Source organism: Schistocerca cancellata, chromosome 5, assembly GCF_023864275.1.
Source record: "Schistocerca cancellata isolate TAMUIC-IGC-003103 chromosome 5, iqSchCanc2.1, whole genome shotgun sequence".
Classification (NCBI taxonomy): domain Eukaryota; kingdom Metazoa; phylum Arthropoda; class Insecta; order Orthoptera; family Acrididae; genus Schistocerca; species Schistocerca cancellata.
In genome coordinates, this window is record NC_064630.1 from 152,420,572 (window position 1) to 152,443,201 (window position 22,630).

General features: G+C 39.6%; 1 protein-coding gene across 12 annotated transcripts in view; it reads left to right on the forward strand.

The window, feature by feature from the left end:
* Window positions 1-22,630, forward strand: part of LOC126187508 (condensin-2 complex subunit G2-like) — a 275,551-nt gene that overhangs the window by 224,217 nt on the left and 28,704 nt on the right. For 8 of the 12 annotated variants that reach the window (XM_049928641.1, XM_049928640.1, XM_049928636.1 and 5 more), the window contains exons 22-26: window positions 10,040-10,294; window positions 11,564-11,794; window positions 12,668-12,922; window positions 18,087-18,305; window positions 22,223-22,456. In XM_049928641.1, the coding sequence (XP_049784598.1) occupies window positions 10,040-10,294; window positions 11,564-11,794; window positions 12,668-12,922; window positions 18,087-18,305; window positions 22,223-22,456 (1,194 nt within the window). The remainder of the gene's footprint in view (window positions 1-10,039; window positions 10,295-11,563; window positions 11,795-12,667; window positions 12,923-18,086; window positions 18,306-22,222; window positions 22,457-22,630) is intronic. The other 4 variants (XM_049928639.1, XM_049928633.1, XM_049928642.1 and 1 more) reach the window with 2 other exon arrangements.

The following is a 22,630-nucleotide window of genomic DNA, read 5'->3' on the forward strand; positions in this document are numbered from 1 at the left end:
GAATGTTTTGATATTGCTTGATTCAAGGCTTAAAGATTAGAATTTTCTTGCTTCTGGCACTTCATTTTCGTGCTTCAGGTACAGAGAAAAAGTTTTATTCCATACTTTTTGGAAGAAGGAGACTTAGTATTCTGCAGTTATATGTGTGGACTGTTTAAAACTCTGTTTGATAGCACTTATTGGAGACTATTAATTGATTCATTGAAGCGAAGCTTTAAAGTTGCTGTGCTTCATAACAGAAACAGGTGTATGTCAACACTTATAAGGCATTCTGTACACTTAGCAACACGACAATTTACAATTTGTTATCTAGAAAATTGAGTACAATGGTGAGATGAGGGTGGTTTGAAAAGCTCTCGGAATCGCCACGAGAGGTCAGTGCTAGCCCGATGAGTTGTTCATCTGATAGTCATTGTATTGTTGCCTGTAAACATTTGCCACGTCAGTGCTCTTGGAAGGGAGCTGTAGCGCTGATGTGGCTCTGTTGTTGTTCCTGCATAGTGACTTGCAAAGATGGAAAAAATGGAGATTCGAGTAGTGATTAATTACTTCATATAGAAAGATATGAAAGCAAAGGACATTCATGCCAATTTCCAGAATACACTGGGGGGCTCTGCTCCTTCATATTCAACTATTGCCAAGAAGACAAATGAATTTAAATTTGGTCGGGAGACCTTAGATGATGATCTGTGCAGTGGTGGGCCAAGATGTGTCACTACTCCAGAAATCATTGCAGAAGTGCACAAAATGATCATGGAGGATCACCGATTGAAAGTGCGTGAAATTGCTCACTCTTGACAGATGTTATCTGAAAGGTATATCACATTTTAACTAAAAATTAGAAATGAAAACATTATCTGCAAGATGGGTGCCACGACTCGTGACGCGCGCTTGCACACGTGCCGTTGCCATGGCAACCACCTTATTCACCTGACATTGCTCCACCAGACTTCCATCTTTTCCCAAAACTGAAAATTTTTCTTGATGGATGAAGATTCACTTCAGACTAAGAATTGATAGTCAGAGTTGACAACTATTTTGTAGGCTTGGAGGAAACTCATTTTTGAAATGGGATCAAGGCACTGGAACATCGTTGGACCAAGTGTATTAATCTACAAGGAGACTACATTAAAAAATAGAAAAAAGTTTACGGGGTTGTAAGTACTTTTTTTCTGTTCCATTCCGAGAACTTTTCAAACCACCCTCATAAGTAGATCATGTGTGTTGATCTCAAAGTAATATTGATAGATAGCAAGGCATTTACACCAAGTTTCCTGTTTACTTATATGAGTGGGATGGCAATGACAGGGAAAATCGTTGAAACAGAAAGATTGATCACAACAAGCTTCATTGGAACCTGCAATAAAAAATGTGCTCCAGAAACCTCTCATTGAGTTGACAAAAGTTCTCCTTCCACCTCTATATATTGAATTAGGCTTGATGAAGTAGTTTTGTGAAAGCCTTACCAAAAGGTGGTAAATGTTTTCAGTATATTTCTAAAAAATTCCCAGCCTTATCAACCGCAAAACCAACAGATGATGTCTTAAGGGTCTGGACGTTGGGGGAGGGGGAATGAAGTTACTGGAAAAGAAGCCTGGGTCACCTGTAGAGACACAGTAACCAAGTTTATGTGCAACAAAAAGGATCAAAATTTCAAGTCTGTCATTGAGGCTATGCTCCATAAGTACCAAAATTTAGGCTGTTCTACAACTTTGAATATTCATTTCCATTGTTCACATTTCGACTACATTCCTGAGTATTTGGACGCTGTTTGTCAAGAGATGGGTGAGAGATTCCATCATGATATCAAAGACATTGAAAAGTGTTACCAAGGAAGATGGTATGCTACAACGATAGTGGCCTGTTGCTGGATCTTGCACAGAGATGATCCCAGAGGAGCACATACACAGAAAGTCCTGAAATAGAGCATGGCTGGTCCAAAGAGATGTTGACGCAAGGACTAGAATCACGAGTTTCGTATTTTCTCAATTGTATTTTGTTATTTCCTATTGTAAGTCACAAAATAATACTCTTTATATGAACCAAACCTGTTGCACTCAGTCATTAAGCCTCATGTTTATCAAATTTTTTTGGTATATACTACATTTGGCAAATTGCAATTTGCAAAACAATTCTGATGTTATGGAACAGAACTAAGGTCACTTTTAAGTTCAGTGCACCAAGATACATAGGAATCAATCATTAAAAGTTACAAAACAGAACCATCACAGGCTAGTGTTATGCTGGAGTCAAAGCCATTTTGACTTCGCTAAACCAACAAATCTGAGAAGACACTGGGCTAGGTACCTGATAAGAGTAGCTGAATCAGTAGAAATAGATTGACCTTAATGGTTATAAACTTCTTTAACCTGACATATGCCTTTCTTGGATACTAAAAATGTAGGAAAAGACAGATGCTACTTACTGTAAAGAAGATACATTAAGTTGCAGACAGGCACACTTAAAAGACACTTACTTAGAGCTTTCAGTAACAGCCTTCATCAGTAAAGAGAGACACACACCATTTGCACACACAAGCAAGCACACCTCACGTACAAACAACTGGCAACTCCAGCATCTCAGTCCAGAATGCAACTATCATGTAAGATGCAAGCACCAATCTGGAGGGGGCGGGGAAGGGGAAGGGATAGTAGTGTATGGCTGCAGTGAAAGATGAATGCTGTCTGGTAGAGTGTGCAGGGACTAGAATGCCAGCAGATGTAGCGGGGAAAGATGGGCGGATGCATTGGCAGAGGGCTGCAAATAAACAAGGTGGGAGATGAGAATGGGGAGGAGGTTGTGGAATTATTTCAGTGGGGACACAATAACCAGCCACAATAGGTCATCAAGGATTGTTGGGTTTACGGATTTTGGGGAGCATGTAGATGGATATGTGGGATGTCACAGGGTTGAAGAGGGAAATGTACTGGGAAGGACCTAAGGCTTAAAGCAGGGATTGGAGGTTGTGTTGGACTTCTGGGATGGGATCATTGTGGCAGAGTTTATTGGTGGAGGAGTCAGGTAATTGGCTTGGGTGGGGGGGGGGGGGGGTTGAAGGGACCAGAAGTCAGATAATTGACAGAGGCCTTCTGCCAGGCAGTCACTGCAATTCATAACAACTGTAGTGGAACCTTTTGTCTGCAGGTAGGATGATTAGGCAGGATTTGTTTTTTGATTGTGTATGGCTGTTCTTTCTTTTACTGAAAGGTCACAATATTCTGAGGAAGGAATCTGGGGAAGGATGGTGAGACCAAATTGAGGGTAAGGAATTCCTGGAAGGTGACCAACAGGTGGTTAGGTGGCAGAGGGAGAGGATCACAGTTGGATGGTGGTATGAACTGGAAGAGGCAGGGTTCAATGTTGGAATTAGGATGGTTTTGGCTGGAGAGATTGGCAGCAAAGAAGTGCTTCCATTGCAGAGATCGGGAAAAGGAGAATAGGTCTTTGATAAGTCTAACATTATTAAATTTGGGTGTATGGCTAAAGGTGAGACCTTTGGACAGGACTGAAACTTCTGTGGAGCTGAGGGTTTTGATGGAAAGGTTAACAACTGTGTTACAGGAATGTTTTGGCTCTAGATTTGGTGGAGAGTTGGTAGGGAGTTTTTGGGAAGTGGCAAGTTGAAAAGGTCAGCTAGACAGGGTTTATCAGCTATGGGAAAGGGGGGGGGGGGGGTGAACGAGCAGGAACGCTGTGGGTACAATGGGAATTGGATAGTGATGTCCTGAGGCAGTACTAGAATGTTAGCAGGTTGAATAACTTATGGAGGTGGTGTCTGGAAACAAGGAATTCAATTTCAGAGATGTGATGTATGGGGCAGGGACTGCAGAATAGTAGTATCTTACAGAGGGAGCAGAGGTGGTTGTGGGATCCCTGTGCCATGGAAATGCGTTTTTGAAGTACCAGGTATGTGGGAGCCAGGAATTGGTGGAATCTGAAAAGGTGTAAGTCATTATGAAAGGAGGGGTGGGATCCAGAGAAAAGAATCCTTACTGTTGGCATGGTTGGGGGATTCCATGGTTTAGGCAGCATTTGAGGAACAGGATGTTGGACTGGGTTTTAGCCAGGGAAAGGGATACTTTTCTGAATTGGTGCAGAAAGATGGATCAAAGGTCCATTGTGGCAAGAATGGTGTAAAGGAAATGGGAATGATGCAGAAATGGGCAAAATAGTTGTTGATGGTGGTGAGAGGAACTGGATAAGCGCAAAGATGCATAAAGATGTCCATATACGTAAAATACACAAAAATACGTGAAACTGCATGACACCACACAGAAATATGCACAAATATGTTAAAAAGGCACAGAAATGTGAGAGAAAAGGATGTGTATTTCAATGAAAAGTTTATCAACAAGCAACAATACAAAAAAAATTTTCATTAGACTTCACATAATTTAATTTTGGTGACAAGCTTACATCTCAGTGTTGGTGGAAAAAAATTTCTTTTATTGAACACTGTAAGGTGCAGGTAAGTTGATAATTCTGAAAAATTATAGATATTTAAATATACTCCCTTTAGTAAGAAGAGTGTGGGGTACATCAGGCCAGTGAGCATATTGGGTGGTGTCATTGTTCAGTGATGTGTGACAATCAGTGTACATGGAAAATTATATAAGATAATGAAACGATTGGCATATTTAATCTCAGAGGGGTTCTGTCTGCCGATGAAAGTTACACAAATGCAACGAAAATTATATTCTTGACAATGAAATGCGGAAGATAATTGGTTTTGCACTAATGACAATTAGTATCTTTAAGCTCCCACAAGAAAAAGGGTGCAAGAGTGTTTATCGGACCAATGAAGTTACAAATTCACTTGTTAAAACAACACGAAATAGCAGTTGTACAAAATTCACAAGAAGTTTGACATCTTTGACAAAAATAAATCTATGGTTTTCTGTATGTTTTTGTTGTACGGAGTGGTTTAAAGGGTACTTAAAATGTAATGTTTCATCGCCCCCTTGAATGCTGGAAGTTATGGCGTAAACAACCTACACTTCATGCTTTCAGTCACATCATTCAGTCATAATAACTTTCAATCTGATATACCATATCAGTTTTAACAGAAATCCTAAATCATGGGTGAGACAGAATTTGTTGGAAATTCGCAGTGACAATAGTTGTTTGAAATTGATTTTGACAGGTGCTGCTATGTCAGGCATGTTTGTGTTCGCACAACGTTCACATAATTTCAGCATTGGACGAGAATTTAGAAATGAATTTCTCTATATGGCTTATAAGTTCTCTCCTTCCCCATTTGGGTGTAGCTCACAGGAACAAGAGTCAGAAAAAACTCTAGCGAGGGATGTAAGTTCTCATGTCCTATCTCTCTGGGAAGTGAGGTCAACCTGGAACCAACAAGGGGTGGCAGGCATTGTCCTCCCACATGACTGCTTGTGGCTAATGTCCAGTAGGAGAGCAGTATGATGCCAAGTGCGGGAGTTGGGGGTGCTTCTCTGTGTTTTCTGACTTATTTTGAAGATATGTATCTTCTGCTCGTAGAGAGCGAGGACCACGGGAAACAAACTCTAGTGTTGTAGTGATCCTCTCCGAATTTCTTGAACCCTGTTGTGAGGCTATGAACATTGGTGGGAGAACTTTCAGGTGTTATAGAGATGTGTGATGTCATATCACAGGACTGAAATGAATACTTCTTGGTAGTAGAGGAGGGTTGCATTTTGTCATTGGAGGCTGAAGAAGGTGCACTATTTTTGTGGAATTCTCTGTCAGATGGAGTCCTTGTGATTCGACAGCAGTTTTGTGATTGGCAACTGGTACATTTGTGGTGAAGGGGGAGAGGCAGGGCGTGAGTGAATGCTGCAAGGGAAGCAGATCGGGGTAGGACACAAGAGTGCACACATTGAATTCAGACTGGAATGCCTTGGTGTGCTAATTGACTTGGCGTGGCGGTGCAGTAGTTGCAGCCACATCTTAGAGACCCACAAAGGTGCTAATGACTCTTCACAAAGGGGCAAGCACATCTGCAATGCGTGGCTCAGCACAGCACAGTCGTACTTATGGTAAGCATAAGTCACAGCATCAGCAGAATAGTTCAATTTGATTTCCCACTTGTGGAATGTAGGACAATCATCTGTCTCATCTCCTTTTCCACTGGTAATGACTGTGTGGACTTCTCGTTTTTAGTCACTGACTGCCAGTCACTGTTCCAATCAGGAATTACAAGATTACGTAGTTGTCAGTTATCGTTGAACTTTGGAAGAGAGTAAATTATTAAGAGGAAAAGATTTAATTTAACTGATGTGAGAGTGGTGCTGCTTTCCATTTAATCTTCATGCAAATTAGGATGGATATAAATGTCATAGGTTTTTGATTACTTATCTTATATTTTGATCCTATAAAGGTGTTTATGAAAAAGCATTGGTACTGAGTTTAAGCTGTGTTTCTGTTTGACCCCTTCACTTGTGTTAAGTTGTAGACTTTTAGTATATATCCACAAAGAATTTAGCAACCAGCTGAAAATCATAACCAACAAACTACTGCGGTCACATAATGTTAGAATGAAATTTTGTGCCAATTCTCCTCTTCAACAGAGTCTAAGGCCATAATTTTCACGTTATCCATTTCACTTTGGGCACAAAAATTTTGAGGTTAGTTCTTAAAAAGGTGGCCTCCACACAGTTTGGGAGGGTTAAGAGAAATTCTACACTGTGCGGGGGTTTGCAGAAACTGGCGGTGTACATATAAACACACAATTATGTGATAGATGAAAAGTTACATAGTGAAATTCTGTGAATGAGGTAATGCTTTTTGTTGTTTAGATGAAAAGTTACGTAGTGAAATGAGTTAATGCTTTTTGTTGTTTATAAAGTCATTCTTAAGTTTTCACACACTTTAACAAATGTCTTTGTGAAATTTAATGAAATATGTTTCACATTCCAGGTCTTGGTGGACCCCTCTAAAAGCTTTTAAAAAGCCACAGGATGGGGTGACATTTTCTCTAGAGAGGAGATTTGAAATTGACAAAGCCATAAATTTTCTTCTAAAAGCACTGCCGTGAAAATAGGTGCTGCCCCCACCGTTTCAGATTAATATTTGGTGTGCGGGCTAACTTGCCCTACGTCATCATGACAGACTCTGTGGCAGATCACGCATTGTGGCTTTCCTTGCTATAAGTTTGTGATGCAGGTCAGTGACTTGGGTAGTTGCACTCAGGAAGGCCTTGCATTAATAGACACTTTATGTGCCCTAATTGGTCTCAGATACATACAACTTTTTATAATATGGCAGCTATAGCCATTGAAATTCATGTGAAATTGAACTTGAATGAACTGCAAAGAGTTATGATTTACTAACAATTGGTTTCGCTGTGTTGAAACAGCATCTTCAGATTGTTAGTTGTGTCACATTAATAAAGGAGACACCCCCCACCCTGTCACATAATCAAACCCCATGAAGAGAGGAAGTCTCAGCAAATAATAAATAGCAGAGCATTGGTGCGAATAGTGCTGGGGATGAGACATCTGCTTTAACCTCGCGATAATCAACTACAGGTGCCTCATCCTCTGTCCTAATTGCTGCAGCTGCAGCTGTATACAGCTGACCACCTCCAATGCTTTACCCTTGTGATGATCAAATACAGGTGCCTCATCTGCTGATCTCTTCACCCCAATGCTCTGCCACTTATTATTTGTTGATTACTTCCCCTCTTCATAGGGTTTGAATATGTGACAATGAACGTTGGGGGCATCTCCACGTCTTTATCTATGTGACATTGCTAACAACCTGTAGATGCTGCTTTAACCCAGCGAAACAGATTGTTAATAAATCATCACATAACAGCTGTTTGCAGTTTACTGAATTTCAGTTTACCCTGATCTCAGATAGTTCCACCTGAAGTACTTGGTTCTAGTGAGTCCTCTGTACTAACAGACTGTACCACTGCAAGAACATCTGTCTCAGATTTTCCGGCAATCAGAGAATCTTTTTCATTTATCCATCTGTTAAATTCTTCCGAAAACTTCGTTCCTTGTGTAGCCAGGGTTTCATTAATTTTGCATTGCTGTTTAGTGGCCAAATCATTATATTGCTCAGTCAGCTGTTTGACATTAGTTTCTAACAGAACTTGAGCCGTTTTTAATACACTGATGTCATCTGTTAGATTTTTAACCGTTTCCAGTATTTCTTTGTTGGCTTGTTTTAAATCGGATATCTCCATCTTAATCTGTGACATTCATTCTGTAGCAACAAGACCAAGAGCAGTGTTAATTTGACTGGCCAGCTCCCATGCTACTCAGTCAAAATTAGCGTTTGTCATAATGGGTAATTTGTCAACCATCTCTGTAAATGGATCAGTAGTTTTACTAGCTAGCTGAACTTCCTCACCAGATTGAAATTGTGCATCCAATTCGTGTTCAGAGGTGGCGGAATTCACATCCTGCATTGTCGGATCAAGAACACTACCGCCATCAGCCTTAGGTTCAGTGTCTACATCATTCATGGTATACATCTTCACTAACTTCCCAAATTTAGTCATACCACACAACAAGAATGGTTATTATTAAGTCAACTAAATTACTTGCAGCAGAGTTAACTTAATATGAAAAATGACAAGATGGATGCCACTATATAAAACAACAGAACAGCATCTTCAGTCAGTTTTTAAAATGGTGAAATTTTCTGTTTGAAATCTTTTGCAAATTAAAGCTTGTAATGACCAAATACGGATCATGAACCATTTATTGCAATGTTCAGAAAATCATAACATGCAAATACAAGCGAGATGCAAATGCTGGCAATAGAATTATGTTATCCTTATTTCTATTTTTCGTTGTTATTGATGTATGTCATCTAAATATTAATGTGGATTTTCCATTGTTTCATGTAAATATTCATTCGTTATTCCTCTCCAATGTTGGTCATTGAATGTGCAACAGAGAAACCACACAATTTTTATTAAAGGTAACTTTTTTTTTTTTGGGGGGGGGGGGGGGGGGGGGGGGCGCGCACTGGGTACGAGATGAAATGTGCATTTCTTGGCTATTGAGATATTTCAGTGAGAAGTTTCTTAGTAAGTGACAGTACAAAAAGTATAGTGAATAAAAATATTACTTCGTATAAGTTAATTATCGCAGAAAGAAAGTACATCCCAATGATGGTGGGAAAAAATCCTTTTATGAAAGGACCATGAGGTGCAAATTGGGTGATAATTCTGAAAAATGAAAATTATAGACATTTAAATTACCACCATCAGTAAGAAAAATATGGATGCACATCAGGACAGTGAACATGTTGGGTTGCATCATTGTATGACGACATGTGACTGATGAGTTGAAAACAATCTTACACTGAAGATTACGGAAGATAAAGAAAATGATAGGCGTATTAATCTTGGAAGGGGAAGGGTTCTGTGTTGATTAATGAAGAGTTAACCACAGAACACAAAAAGTGTTGTGTCGTTTTATCATCGAACAGTCCACTTCAGATTTCACACCAAGGGCCTGTGAATATCATACGTATACAATGAAAATTCTATTCATGACAGTGGAAACAAGGAAAGCAATTGGTTGTACAGCAATTACATGGAATTAATTATAAGGAATAGAGTAATTATTGCCACAAAACTGGAGTGCATAAGACTTACAATCAATCTCTTCAAGCCCAACAAGAAAAACGGGACAGGAACATTTATCAGACAAGTAAAGTTACACGTTTACTTGTTAAAAACAACGTAGATTAGCAGTTCTACAAAATTCTCAAGAAGTTTGACGTCTTTGATAAAACTAAATCTCTGGTTTTTAAAATATTTTTCTTATACAGAGTGGTTATATAGTACTGAAAAAATACGTTGTTCCAAAGCACAACCCATTTCAGCTAAAAGACAACATTGCCTTTTAGTGCATCTAACATGTTATTTCAATTTATTTTAGTGATCATTAACTGGATTTCAAACTTATTAATGATCAAAACTATGACAATCTCTTTTTCTTCCCAGGGTGAAAAAACTCTGCAGACAGTGTTCTCTTCTACCGAATGATCTTAGTATTTATATTGATTGTATTGCATATTTTCAAAATTACAGGGTTTTGGAAAAGATGATGGATGTCCTAAAGGAAGCTCGTACTGAGCTGACAAATCCACAAAAGGAAGCTGAACGGGATGCTGAGCCAACAGATCTCCAAATGGAAGAAGAACAGGATGTTGAACAGCCAGAGAGAGTAAAACAAAAAAAGAGGGCAAGACCAGACACTTCAGTCCATAAAAACAACAATCAAAGTCCTGTACATGTAAATAAAACCAGTGGTAGGGGAAGAAAATTGAGGACTGGTAAAAGACGGTGAGAACTGTTAGTCCTCATAATATTCTTTTGGTAACACTCTGAAGTATACATTCTTCGAAGGCAATCATTGTATCTTTTGAATTTTTAAGAAAATGATTTCAAAGTAATACAGTGTAAGTTTCTGCTTTACAATGATCATTATGGGGTTTGGGAGAGAAATACTCTTCACAATCTACTCATTACCAATGGTGGTCATTCCACAATTGTGAATGACCAACAAGCATTTATTTAGTTTGTTGTGAGGTTGTATCTTTGAGTCATCCAAACATGTTAAGTTTGTTTCATTTTCATAGAAGGCTATTAGTGTTTACATAACTATAAGTGTTTACATAACTATCCATTTACAAATTTGGTGCTACATTGCAAAACTCCCACCTTGGTGGTAAATACATGTTTTACATAGAACGAGAGTGAAGAGGGGGACTACTATATTCATAGCCATTTATTCCAATAGTAGGAACAACCCATGGATCCTGCTAATGGTGTGACATGTGTTGCTTCAAATTTTGTTTGACTGTTGTACTGTTGTCATGATACAGAAACATATTACACACTTTTCTTTACATAGGTGTCAGAGCCGTTACCAATTCCTTACACCAAAAAGCCTAAGAAATTACTTGGTTAGATGGCTGTTGGGAGTCACTAAATCTATGTAAATAATTGATATTGATGGCTGTTAATTTCTTTAGTCACTGCAAATGTAAACTAGCAGACAACATTGTGTTCAGTACATCTTACATGTTAATGAATAAGAGGATGTATACATATAACTAAATTAAAGTCCCTTGCCACATTTTTCTGTCTATGTGAAGGCTAATCTTAGGAACTACTTTAGGGATTTTGACAGATTACTAATACGCAAATATTTGTGAGGAAGGCTGCAGTATATAATTTATAAATATTTTTTTGGAAATTGGCTGAAGTACGATGAATTAATGCCATCACTGTGTTTCGTGTCTGTATATAAAGGCAAATCTCAGAAACAACTGCAGGGATTTTGATAGGATTTTCACTAATAGATAGACTGATTGATGAGAAAATTTGGTTTGTGTATTATATTACCGATACGCCAGCCAAGTCCTCAGATTGTAGATACTTGGTGCTGCCTAGGTGAACTGGGACCAGTTGCTAGTTTGTAACTATTTCAGTGATCATTAACCAAAAGTGACACTTGTTCTTTCTTAGGTATAAACTATCTAAATATTGTGGTCCCTTCTAGAAAAGAGCTTTGTTTTTATGCTGTCTTGCATATTTTTAAAATTTCAGTGGTTTGAAGAAGTTGGTGGACGTTGTAAAGCTGACTAGCAGTGAGGTTATAAATCCACAAAAGAAAGCTAAACCAAGAAACATACAAATGGAAGATGAACAAGAAGTTGAGCCACTAGATAATGCTAAACAAACTGAATGTGAAACATCAGCTTCATCAGTCAATAAAACACCAGAAGATGCAAATGAAACTAGCAGTAGTGGCAGAAAATTGAGTGCTCGTAAAAGACGGTGAGAATTGTTGGTCACTATATTATTAATTTTGAAGCATTCTGTACCTTGAATCCTTTGAAGGAACTCATTGCTCATTTTGAGTGGTCATAAAATGAGTTGTAAGTGTGTATATGTATGGTTCTACTCAATAAATACTATTGGGTTTGGGATCAAAACCTACTCATAATCATCAGCACTGGTTGGATTCCAAATTTGAGTTCTATCAGTCAGTTCTGTTTGTTATATGGCGTGATATTAGATTTGTTATATGGCGTGATATTAGATTCATATTGTAGTTGTATCTTTGAATCAACTTGATGCCCTGTTTTCATACAAATCAGCAGTAGAGTATACATTAGCTTACATTCATGGTTTTCTTTGTCAGGCTGCAAAACTTGTATCATGATTTAAAGCCACTTCTTTCATGTGCTCAAAGAAAGATGACACTATTCTTACAGTCACCTTTTCTGGCAGGAGGAGGAACTTAAGCTATTCCTTTGGTTCTCATTTTGTTTGTTATCTTTCCTTTTTTGTGACACAAACGATGGCTTACACAGATTCCTTTACATTGGGTTCAAAGCCATTGTGACACTGATAAACTGAGAACTCTAAGAAGACATTTGAAAAGGTGGTTGATGGGAGTAGGTAAATTGTAATAGACTGTTCTTGATGTCTACTGGCTTCTTTGGCTACTACCAACTACGTCTACCTGACAGCATTGTGCTCAGTGCATCTTAAGTGTGAATAAATAAGAGACTTCCAAACTATTTCAGCGATCATAAACTAAGAGTATCTCTTATTCATTCTTAGGTGTAAACCACTAAAGCATTCGCTCTCTTCTAGCAAAACAGCTTAGTAATCGTGTTACTTTGTGTGTTTTCAAAATTGCAGTGTTTTTGAGAAGACAGTGGAAGTTACGAAGGAAACTCACAAGGAGATGACAAATGCACAAAAGCAAGTTGCGCAGGATGCTGAGCCAACCAGTATACGAATGGAAGAGGAAGAAGAAGTTGAGCCTACAGATAGTACAAAACAAAAAGAATTTGAAACACCAGAGCCATCAGTCAATATAAACAATAATCAAAGTCCTGAAGATGAAAATAAAATCGGCAGTGTTGGAAGAAAATTGCAAAACAGAAAAAGACGGTGAGAAATGTCAGTCTCCATAGTATTCATTTGAAAGCGTTCTGTAGTTCACATCCTTGGAAGGCACTCGTTGCGTATTTTGAATGTTCTGAAAATGAATTCAAATTAATACGGTGTGAGTTTCTGCTGTATATTAAATGTTGTAAACTTTGGGAGAAAAATACTCATCACAACCTATTCGTTATTAGTGGTGATAATTGCACTACTTGGTTGGGGGTGGGGATGGGGGGAGGACTACGACTTACATAACCATCTTTTCTGATAGGAGAAGCAACGCAATGGTCTTGCCAAAGATGATGTAACAGATGTGTTGCTTCAGATTTTGTTTGATTATTGTAGTCTTTTAATGATACAAAACATTTTACACACACTTACAACCCCCCCCCCCCCCCCCCCCCCCCCAGCGGGTAAGAGCCAATTTCACATTATCACTTTGTTATACCTAAAGTTGAAGAATTTATTCATCTAGGTGGCTGTTGGGGATCACTAAGCCTGTAGAAATAATTGACAATGTTTATTAATTTCTTTAATCACTACCAGTTTCAGGTAGCATACAACATTTTGTTTATTACATCTTTCATGCTACTAAATAAGAGGATCTATAATATGTCTAAAAACAAAGATGATGAGACTTACCAAACAAAAGTGCTGGCAGGTCGATAGATACACAAACATACACACAAAATTCTAGCTTTCGCAACCAACGACTGCTTCGTCAGGAAAGAGGGAAGGAGAGGGAAAGACAAAAGGATGTGGGTTTTAAGGGAGAGGGTAAGGAGTCATTCCAATCCCGGGAGCGGAAAGACTTACCTTAGGGAGAAAAAAGGACAGGTATACACTCTCGCTCGCGCGCTCGCGCGCGCGCACACACACACACACACACACACACACACACACACACACACGTGCGGATGGATATGTGTGTGTGTGTGTGTGTGTGTGTGTGTGTGTGTGTGTATACCTGTCCTTTTTTCCCCCTAAGGTAAGTCTTTCCGCTCCCAGGATTGGAATGACTCCTTACCCTCTCCCTTAAAACCCACATCCTTTCGTCTTTCCCTCTCCTTCCCTCTTTCCTGACGAAGGAGCCGTTGGTTGCGAAAGCTAGAATTTTGTGTGTATGTTTGTGTTTGTTTGTGTGTCTATCCACCTGCCAGCGCTTTTGTTTGGTAAGTCTCATCATCTTTGTTTTTAGATATATTTTTCCCACTTGGAATGTTTCCCTCTATTATATTCAGATCTATAATATGTATTACATAAGATCTAAAAATTCTCACGTTGCAATCACTGTGAATTCTGATTCAAAATTCAAAAACACAAAATTTTTGTAAGAAATGTTATTTCATAGTTATTTGTATCCAGTGAACTATTTTTTGCATAGAAATATCGAAACTGTAATGACTTGTCGGTTAGTGGTATTTAATATCATATGGGAAAGCCCAATTTGCAAAGATAATATGCTTAAGAATGTGTATGCAAAACAGAAACTGCACAAATGCAACAGCATGTCAGTGCACTCGATGCTCTGTTGCCACTTCAATAAGGGTGGTTAAATGGTCTCTGTACACACCGTGTAATGCAGTGTAGTACTTAGCCATGGGAGCTATCATTCTTAGAATAGAGAAACACGTACATTTGTGTGCTAGCTAAACAGTGATTACAGATTCTTTAACATGGCAGTCTGAGGTGGTGGGGATTTGAACTGTGGTTGCATCAGATACCATTAGAGTTCAGGCTTGAACTACCTCTTTTAAAAAACTGGAAATCTATACAAGCAACTTCGCAGTATCCAGTACTGGATACTTTCCTTTCTTATTTTGAAATGAGTGAAATGACTAATCCTGACCTACAAGGAGTTTGATTACAACACTCACAGTGCCAGAGGGGATTGGTGTTCCTATCACTTTCTCCTCTGATGGTCATAATTCTTTCTTGTTTACGATAGCAACTGACTGCCAGTTCATAGTGCCCACATTCTGCATTACAGCAACAAGAAAACACGACCTTTCAACATGTTTTGACCTTGCCGAAAGTCTTTCCTTAATGTGTGAGCAGAACTATATTTGTCTGTAGCTTGTACTTCTACATGAAGTACTTTGATGGTTATATATGTAGCATTGTAAAGTATGGGTCAGACACATGTGAATGGCGACAAAAGGTTGAAATCAATAATCTGCTGATTTTGTGATTATGGAATTGGGGTGAAAAGAAAAATAAATTGGAGAAGCATTCTGTTCAGTGGTGGGAAAATGCTACTGCTTCTCAACATAAGCAATCATTTGTTGGAGGCTTAAATACAGCGAAAAGAAGAAAGCAAAGAAAGGCCATTCTGAAAAAATAGTGTTGAAGCTTTTGCAAAAGCAAACAATCCAGACAAAAGACTCCCCCAAACAATCCAGACAAAAGACTCCCCCATTACTCCCTTTTGTATTCTTAGACAGTCAGTTTCAGCACACCAAGGCTTTGTCTTCAGGCACATAGCATGATAACTTTCTAAATTTGTGTTTGTAATCTTCTAGCAAAAATAGAGCTATAGTTTCAGGTGCATACACATAACTACACTCCTGGAAATGGAAAACAGAACACATTGACACCGGTGTGTCAGACCCACCATACTTGCTCCGGACACTGCGAGAGGGCTGTACAAGCAATGATCACACGCACGGCACAGCGGACACACCAGGAACTGCGGTGTTGGCCGTCGAATGGCGCTAGCTGCGCAGCATTTGTGCACCGCCGCCGTCAGTGTCAGCCAGTTTGCCGTGGCATACGGAGCTCCATCACAGTCTTTAACACTGGTAGCATGCCGCGACAGCGTGGACGTGAACCGTATGTGCAGTTGACGGACTTTGAGCGAGGGCGTATAATGGGCATGCGGGAGGCCGGGTGGACGTACCGCCGAATTGCTCAACACGTGGGGCGTGAGGTCTCCACAGTACATCGATGTTGTCGCCAGTGGTCGGCGGAAGGTGCACGTGCCCGTCGACCTGGGACCGGACCACAGCGACGCACGGATGCACGCCAAGACCGTAGGATCCTACGCAGTGCCGTAGGGGACCGCACCGCCACTTCCCAGCAAATTAGGGACACTGTTGCTACTGGGGTATCGGCGAGGACCATTCGCAACCGTCTCCATGAAGCTGGGCTACGGTCCTGCACACCGTTAGGCTGTCTTCCGCTCACGCCCCAACATCGTGCAGCCCGCCTCCAGTGGTGTCGCGACAGGCGTGAATGGAGGGACGAATGGAGACGTGTCGTCTTCAGCGATGAGAGTCGCTTCTGCCTTGGTGCCAATGATGGTCGTATGCATGTTTGGCGCCGTGCAGGTGAGCGCCACAATCAGGACTGCATACGACCGAGGCACACAGGGCCAACACCCGGCATCATGGTGTGGGGAGCGATCTCCTACACTGGCCGTACACCACTGGTGATCGTCGAGGGGACACTGAATAGTGCACGGTACATCCAAACCGTCATCGAACCCATCGTTCTACCATTCCTAGACCGGCAAGGGAACTTGCTGTTCCAACAGGACAATGCACGTCTGCATGTATCCCGTGCCACCCAACGTGCTCTAGAAGGTGTAAGTCAACTACCCTGGCCAGCAAGATCTCCGGATCTGTCCCCCATTGAGCATGTTTGGGACTGGATGAAACGTCGTCTCACGCGGTCTGCACATCCAGCACGAACGCTGGTCCAACTGAGGCGCCAGGTGGAAATGGCATGGCAAGCCGTTCCACAGGACTACATCCAGCATCTCTACGATCGTCTCCATGGGAGAATAGCAGCCTGCATTGCTGCGAAAGGTGGATATACACTGTACTAGTGCCGGCATTGTGCATGCTCTGTTGCCTGTGTCTATGTGCCTGTGGTTCTGTCAGTGTGATCATGTGATGTATCTGACCCCAGGAATGTGTCAATAAAGCTTCCCCTTCCTGGGACAATGAATTCACGGTGTTCTTATTTCAATTTCCAGGAGTGTATATTGCAATCCCTTACCACATTTTTCTGTATGTTATGTGAAAACTAATTTGAGGAACTACTGTAGGGATTTTGGAACAGTTTTCACTAATAGCTGAACTGTCACGAGGCAGTCTCTGGTATGTAATTCATAAATATTTCTACGGTCGCAGGTTTGAATCCTGCCTGGGGCATGGATGTGTGTGATTTCCTTAGGTTAGTTAGGTTTAAGTAGTTCTAAGTTCTAGGGGACTGATGACCTCAGATGTTAAGTCCCCTAGCGCTCAGAGCCATTTTTTAGCCATAAATATTTTGTGCAGGTTGGCGAATTAGGATGAATTAAAGCCAACATTATGTGTTTTTGTCTGTACATAAAGACAAAGCTCAAGAACAACAGTAAGTATTTTAATAGGATTTTTTCACTAATAGGTGAACTGCTTGATGAGGAAAGTTTCAATGTAAGTTACGAGGTTTGGGAGCAAAATTCTTCAATACAATAAGTCAGTATAGTCAGTAATTGTTAAATTCCTAATTTTTTACTGCCAATAAGTATTTGTTATCTAATATGCTTATGAGATTCATATTGTAATGCTATCTCTGACACAACTTTCAATGTTCTGTTTTCATACAATTCACTAATAGCGTTTGAAATACATCAGCTTCAATTAAAAATTTTCTTTTGTTGTTTGCAAAAATATAACCCTGATGTCATTAAAGTTTTTTCCCACAGAGAGAGAAGGTTGGGAACGGGGACACTACTGTCATTGACATCTACTCTTTCAGAATGAGCAGCTCAAGAGTTCTGCTGATGGCATAACAGTTCTGTTGGTTCACATTTTGTTTGTTACCTTCTTTTTGTAACATTAAACATGGTTGACACAGATTTCTTTGCACTGGATTCATAGCTATTGTGACATTGTTTACCAACATGTTTGAGAAGACACTTCACTAGGTGGTTTATGGAATTAGATGAAACAGACTGACATTGATGGCTGTTTACTTCTTTGGCACTACAAACTTCAGCTATGAGGCAATATTGTGCTTAGTGCATCTTATATGTTAATAAATAAGGGAATTTCGAACTCTTTCAGTGATTGTTAACTAAGTGTCACATCCTCTTTCATATTTGCAAACACACATAACGCTGTATTCTCCTCTAGCAAAACAATGTGGTATTTATGTTATCTTGTGTTCTTTTAAAATGCAGAGTTTTTGAGGAGACAGTGGAAGTTCTGAAGGAAAAGGAGATGACAAATGCTCAAAAGGAAGTTGAGCAGGCTGCTGAATCAACAAATATACAAATGGAAGAGGAAGAAGTTGAGTCTCCAGATGAATGTGAAACACCAAAGGCTCCAGCCAATAAAACACCTGGAGATGCAAATAGAACCAGCAGTAATGAAAGAAAATCAAGTACTCGTAAAAGACGGTGAGAAATATTGGTTGCCATATTATTCGTTAGGAGGCATTCTGTAGTTTACATCTTTGTAAGGCACTCATTGCATATTTTGAATTTTCAGAAAATAAATTCAAGGTAACATATTGTAAGTCTCTGCTTGTTAATAAAGGTTATGAGGTTTGTGTTCAAAATACTCATTATCAGTTATGGTAATCCTGCAGTTGTGTACAACCAACTAGTATTTATCTAGTTTGCTATAATGTTTTCATTGTAATAGTCATGTCCAGTTTGTATAGTTTTCATACAAGACAGCAACAGAGTTGTAATGTCTTGAGGGTGAGGCATCAATATGTTGTAGAGGTTGAGGTGCAGCAGAGCGTGGAGATTGTGGTGGTGGCTAGGAAAACACAACTGGAACATAAAACATTTTCATTCAACTTGTGCTAGAACACAGATGTTCACAGCTTTGGACCACAGCCTTATAGCCATGAATGAAATAACAGCAGTATTTTGCTACAACGTTCACAGAGCCGTGATGCTATGGAATGCCACATAGAGGCCTTGCTGACAGCTGCAGAAGCTGGCTGCTGGCAGCACAGCTGGCTGTGACATCCACACCTAGTGAAGCTGACTGTATAAAACCCCCATCCTCTCTGGGCGGTAGACTAATTAAAAAATTACCGTGTTGCTAATATTTTGATGTTAGTTTGGGATAAGGCATCAAATCCAGAGTGAAAGAATTACCTGGAAGAAGTCAGCTGCTGTCATAACTTGATTGTTATCATGTGATTTACTTTGCGCAACAATGATCAGCAGAAATAAAATATGTGCAAAGTAATACGGAAACTGTCTAGTGAAATTTTGATCTGAAATAATGAATTAATTTTGACTCTGTTTGGAAATTAGTGTAAACGAATGATCAGCAGCCCACTTAGTGTGAGTGAAATCAATTAAAACTCTTGACTTTGAAAATAAATCACGTTACTATCGTAGCAAGTTGGCAGGCGTGAACATTCGCAGAGGCACTGACTTGCACTTATTATCAAAACACAGTGATCACTCAGAAAAATTTCAGTCATGGACAAAAGCACTTCACGGAATTAATTACTAGTTTACACTATCAGTTACATAACAACTGAACTGCATTTTTCACTGTGATGCTACTGCTATTAAGCTGTTTTGCAAAGGGAAGACTTTTCGAAAAGAATAGTTTTAGTATTGAAATTGACTGTTGTACAATAATAACTGGCTTGTCAATGCAGTTACGGTGTTTGCTACATTGACGTATTGTTACATAAATTACTTCTTATACAAAATTGTCTGAAGGTAAAGTATTGTTAAATATATTGCTTTGCCTAATTACTTGGCAATAATCAGCACTTGAAAGCAAGTACAAAAAACTAACTTTTTGTTGCATAAATTAGTTCACACAATTTTGTGTTAGAACATGAAATATTGTTAACTATACTCCTTTGTTAAATTACAATGAAGTGCCAAAGAAACTGGTGTAAGCATGAGTATTCAAATATAGAGAAATATAAACATACAGAATTCGGTGCTGTGGTCAGCAGCGACTATATAAGACAACAAGTGTCTGGCGCAGTTGATAGATGAGTTACTGCTGCTACATTGGCAGGTTATCAAGATTTAAGTGAGTTTGAACATGGTGTTATAGCTGACGATGGGACCCAGCAATATCAATGTAGTGATGAAGTGGGGATTTTCCCACACGACCATTTCGTGGGTGTACCATGAATATCAGGAATCCGGTAAAACATCAAATCAACGACATCGCTGCAACCGGAAAAAGGTCCTGGAAGAACGGGACCACCGATGACTGAAGAGCAATCCTTCCACAGATTTCTGCAGATTTCAATGACTGCGTGACAAAAAGCTTTATGCCTCACCTGGGTCGGTCAGTACCGACATTGGACTGTTGATGACTTGAAACATGTTGCCTGGTTGGACGAGTCTTGTTTCAGATTGTATTGAGCAGATGGACTTGTGTGGGTATGGAGACAGCTTCATGAATCTGTGGACCCTGCATGTCAGCAGGGGACTGTTCAAGCTGGTGGAGGCTCTGTAATGGTGTGGGGTGTGTGCAGTTGGAGTGATATGGGACCCTTGATATGTCTAGATACGACTGTCACAGGTGACACATACGAAAGCATCCTGTCTGTTCACCTGCATCCATTCATGTCCATTCTGCATTCTGATGGTCTTGGGCAATTCTAGCAAAACAGAATTGCTACAGAGTCACTCCAGGAACACTCCTCTGAGTTTAAACACTTCAGCTGGCCACTAAACTCCCCAGACATGAACATTATTGAGCATATCTGGGATGCCTCACAATGTGCTGTTCAGAAGAGATCCCAACCCCTCATACTCTTATGGATTTATGGAGAAACTTGCATGATTTGTGGTGTTAATTCCCTCCAGCACTACTTCAAACATTAGTCGAGTCCATGCCATGTTGTGTTGCAGCACTTCTACGTGCTCGCGGGGGCCTTATACGATATTAGGCATGTGTACCAGTTTGTTTGGATCTTCAGTGTATTTGTCAGTAATGAGCACTTAACTAAAAAATCGAAGAAACTAACTTTTTGTTACATAAATTACTTATCACAGCGGTGCGGTGAGTGTGGCGCGGTCCATTGTACTATGCTAATCTATACAAGGAACTTCGCAGTAGCCAGTGCTGGGTGCTTTCCTTTCTTAATTTCAGATGAGTGAAAAGACTAATCCTGGCCCTGAAGGAGTTTGAACACAACACACACAGTGCCTGAAGGGATTGATGATCCCTATTACTTTCTCCTTGGCTGGTCATAATTCTCGTTTATTTACCATAGCAACTGACTGCCAATTTGTAGTGTCCTCATTCTGCAGTATAATGACAAGAAAACACAACCTGTCAACATCTTTTGACCTTGTTGAAAGTCCTTCCTTAATGTGCGAATAGAACTATCTTTGGTTCTACTTCTACACAAAGTACTCTGGTGGCTATATTCTTAGTGTTGTAAAGTATGGGTTGGACAAATGTGAATGGCCACAAAAGGTTGAAATCAATAATTTGCTGATTTTGTGATTATCGAATTGGGGTGAAAAGAAAAATAATGTTAATGAACACCTTAAATTGGAGAAGCATTCTGTTCAGTGGTGGGAAAATGCTACTGCTTCTCAACATAAGCAATCATTTGTTGGAAGCTTAAATACAGTGAAAAGAAGAAAGCAAGGAAAGGCCATTCTGAAAAAAAATAGAGTTGAAGCTTTTGCAAAAGCAAACAATCCATACAAAAAGCTCTCCCATCACTCCCTTTTGTTTTCTCAGTCAGTCAGTTTCAGCACACTAAGGCTTTGTCTTCAGCCACATAGCATGACAACTGTTTAAATTTGTATTTCTAATCTTCTAGCAAAAATAGAGCTACAATTTCATGTGCGTACACATAACTAAATTAAAAACCACTGCCACATTTTTCTGTCTGTTATGCAAAATCTAACTTCAGGTACTGCTGTAGGGAATTTAGTACAGTTTCCACTAACAGGTAAACTGTCACGAGGCAGTATCTGGTGTGTAATTCCTAAATATTTCGTGCAGCTGGCTAATTAGGATGAATTAAAGCCAACATTATGTGTTTTTGTCTGTATGTAAAGACAAAGCTCAAGAGCAACAGTAAGAATTTTAATAGAATTTTCACTAATAGGCAAACTGATTGATGAGGAAAGTTTGTGTGTGTATTCTATTACTCATATGTCAGCCAAGTCCTCTGGCTGTAGGTACTTAGTGCTATCTGTGCGATACCAGGACAAATTGCTAGTTTCCAGCTATTCAGTGATCATAAACCAAAAGTGACACTTATTCTATCTTAGATGTAAGCTCGCTATATACTGTGGTCTTATGGAAAAACCACTTAATTTGTATGTTATCTTGCATATATTTACAATTTCAGTGTTCTGAAGAAAACAGTGGAAGTCATAAAGCAAACGAGCACTGAGACTACAGATCCTCGAAAAAAGGAAGCCGAGCCAAGAAATAAGCAGGTGGAGGGCAAAGTACAAGTTGAACCGCAAGATAGTTTGAAACGAAAGGAATGTGAAATATCAGATCCACCAGTCAATAAAACACCTGATGACACAAATGAAACTAGCAGTAGTAGAAGAAAATCGAGCTCTCGTAAAAGACGGTGAGAATTGTTGGTTTCCATATTATTCATTTCAACCCTTTCGGTATATTACATCCTTTGAAGGAACTCATTGCTCATTTTGAGTTTTCAGGACATGGACTGTACATACTTCAATGTAAGTGCTGAGGTTTGGGAGCAAAATTCTTCAAAATATAAGTCACTGTAGTCCCTGAA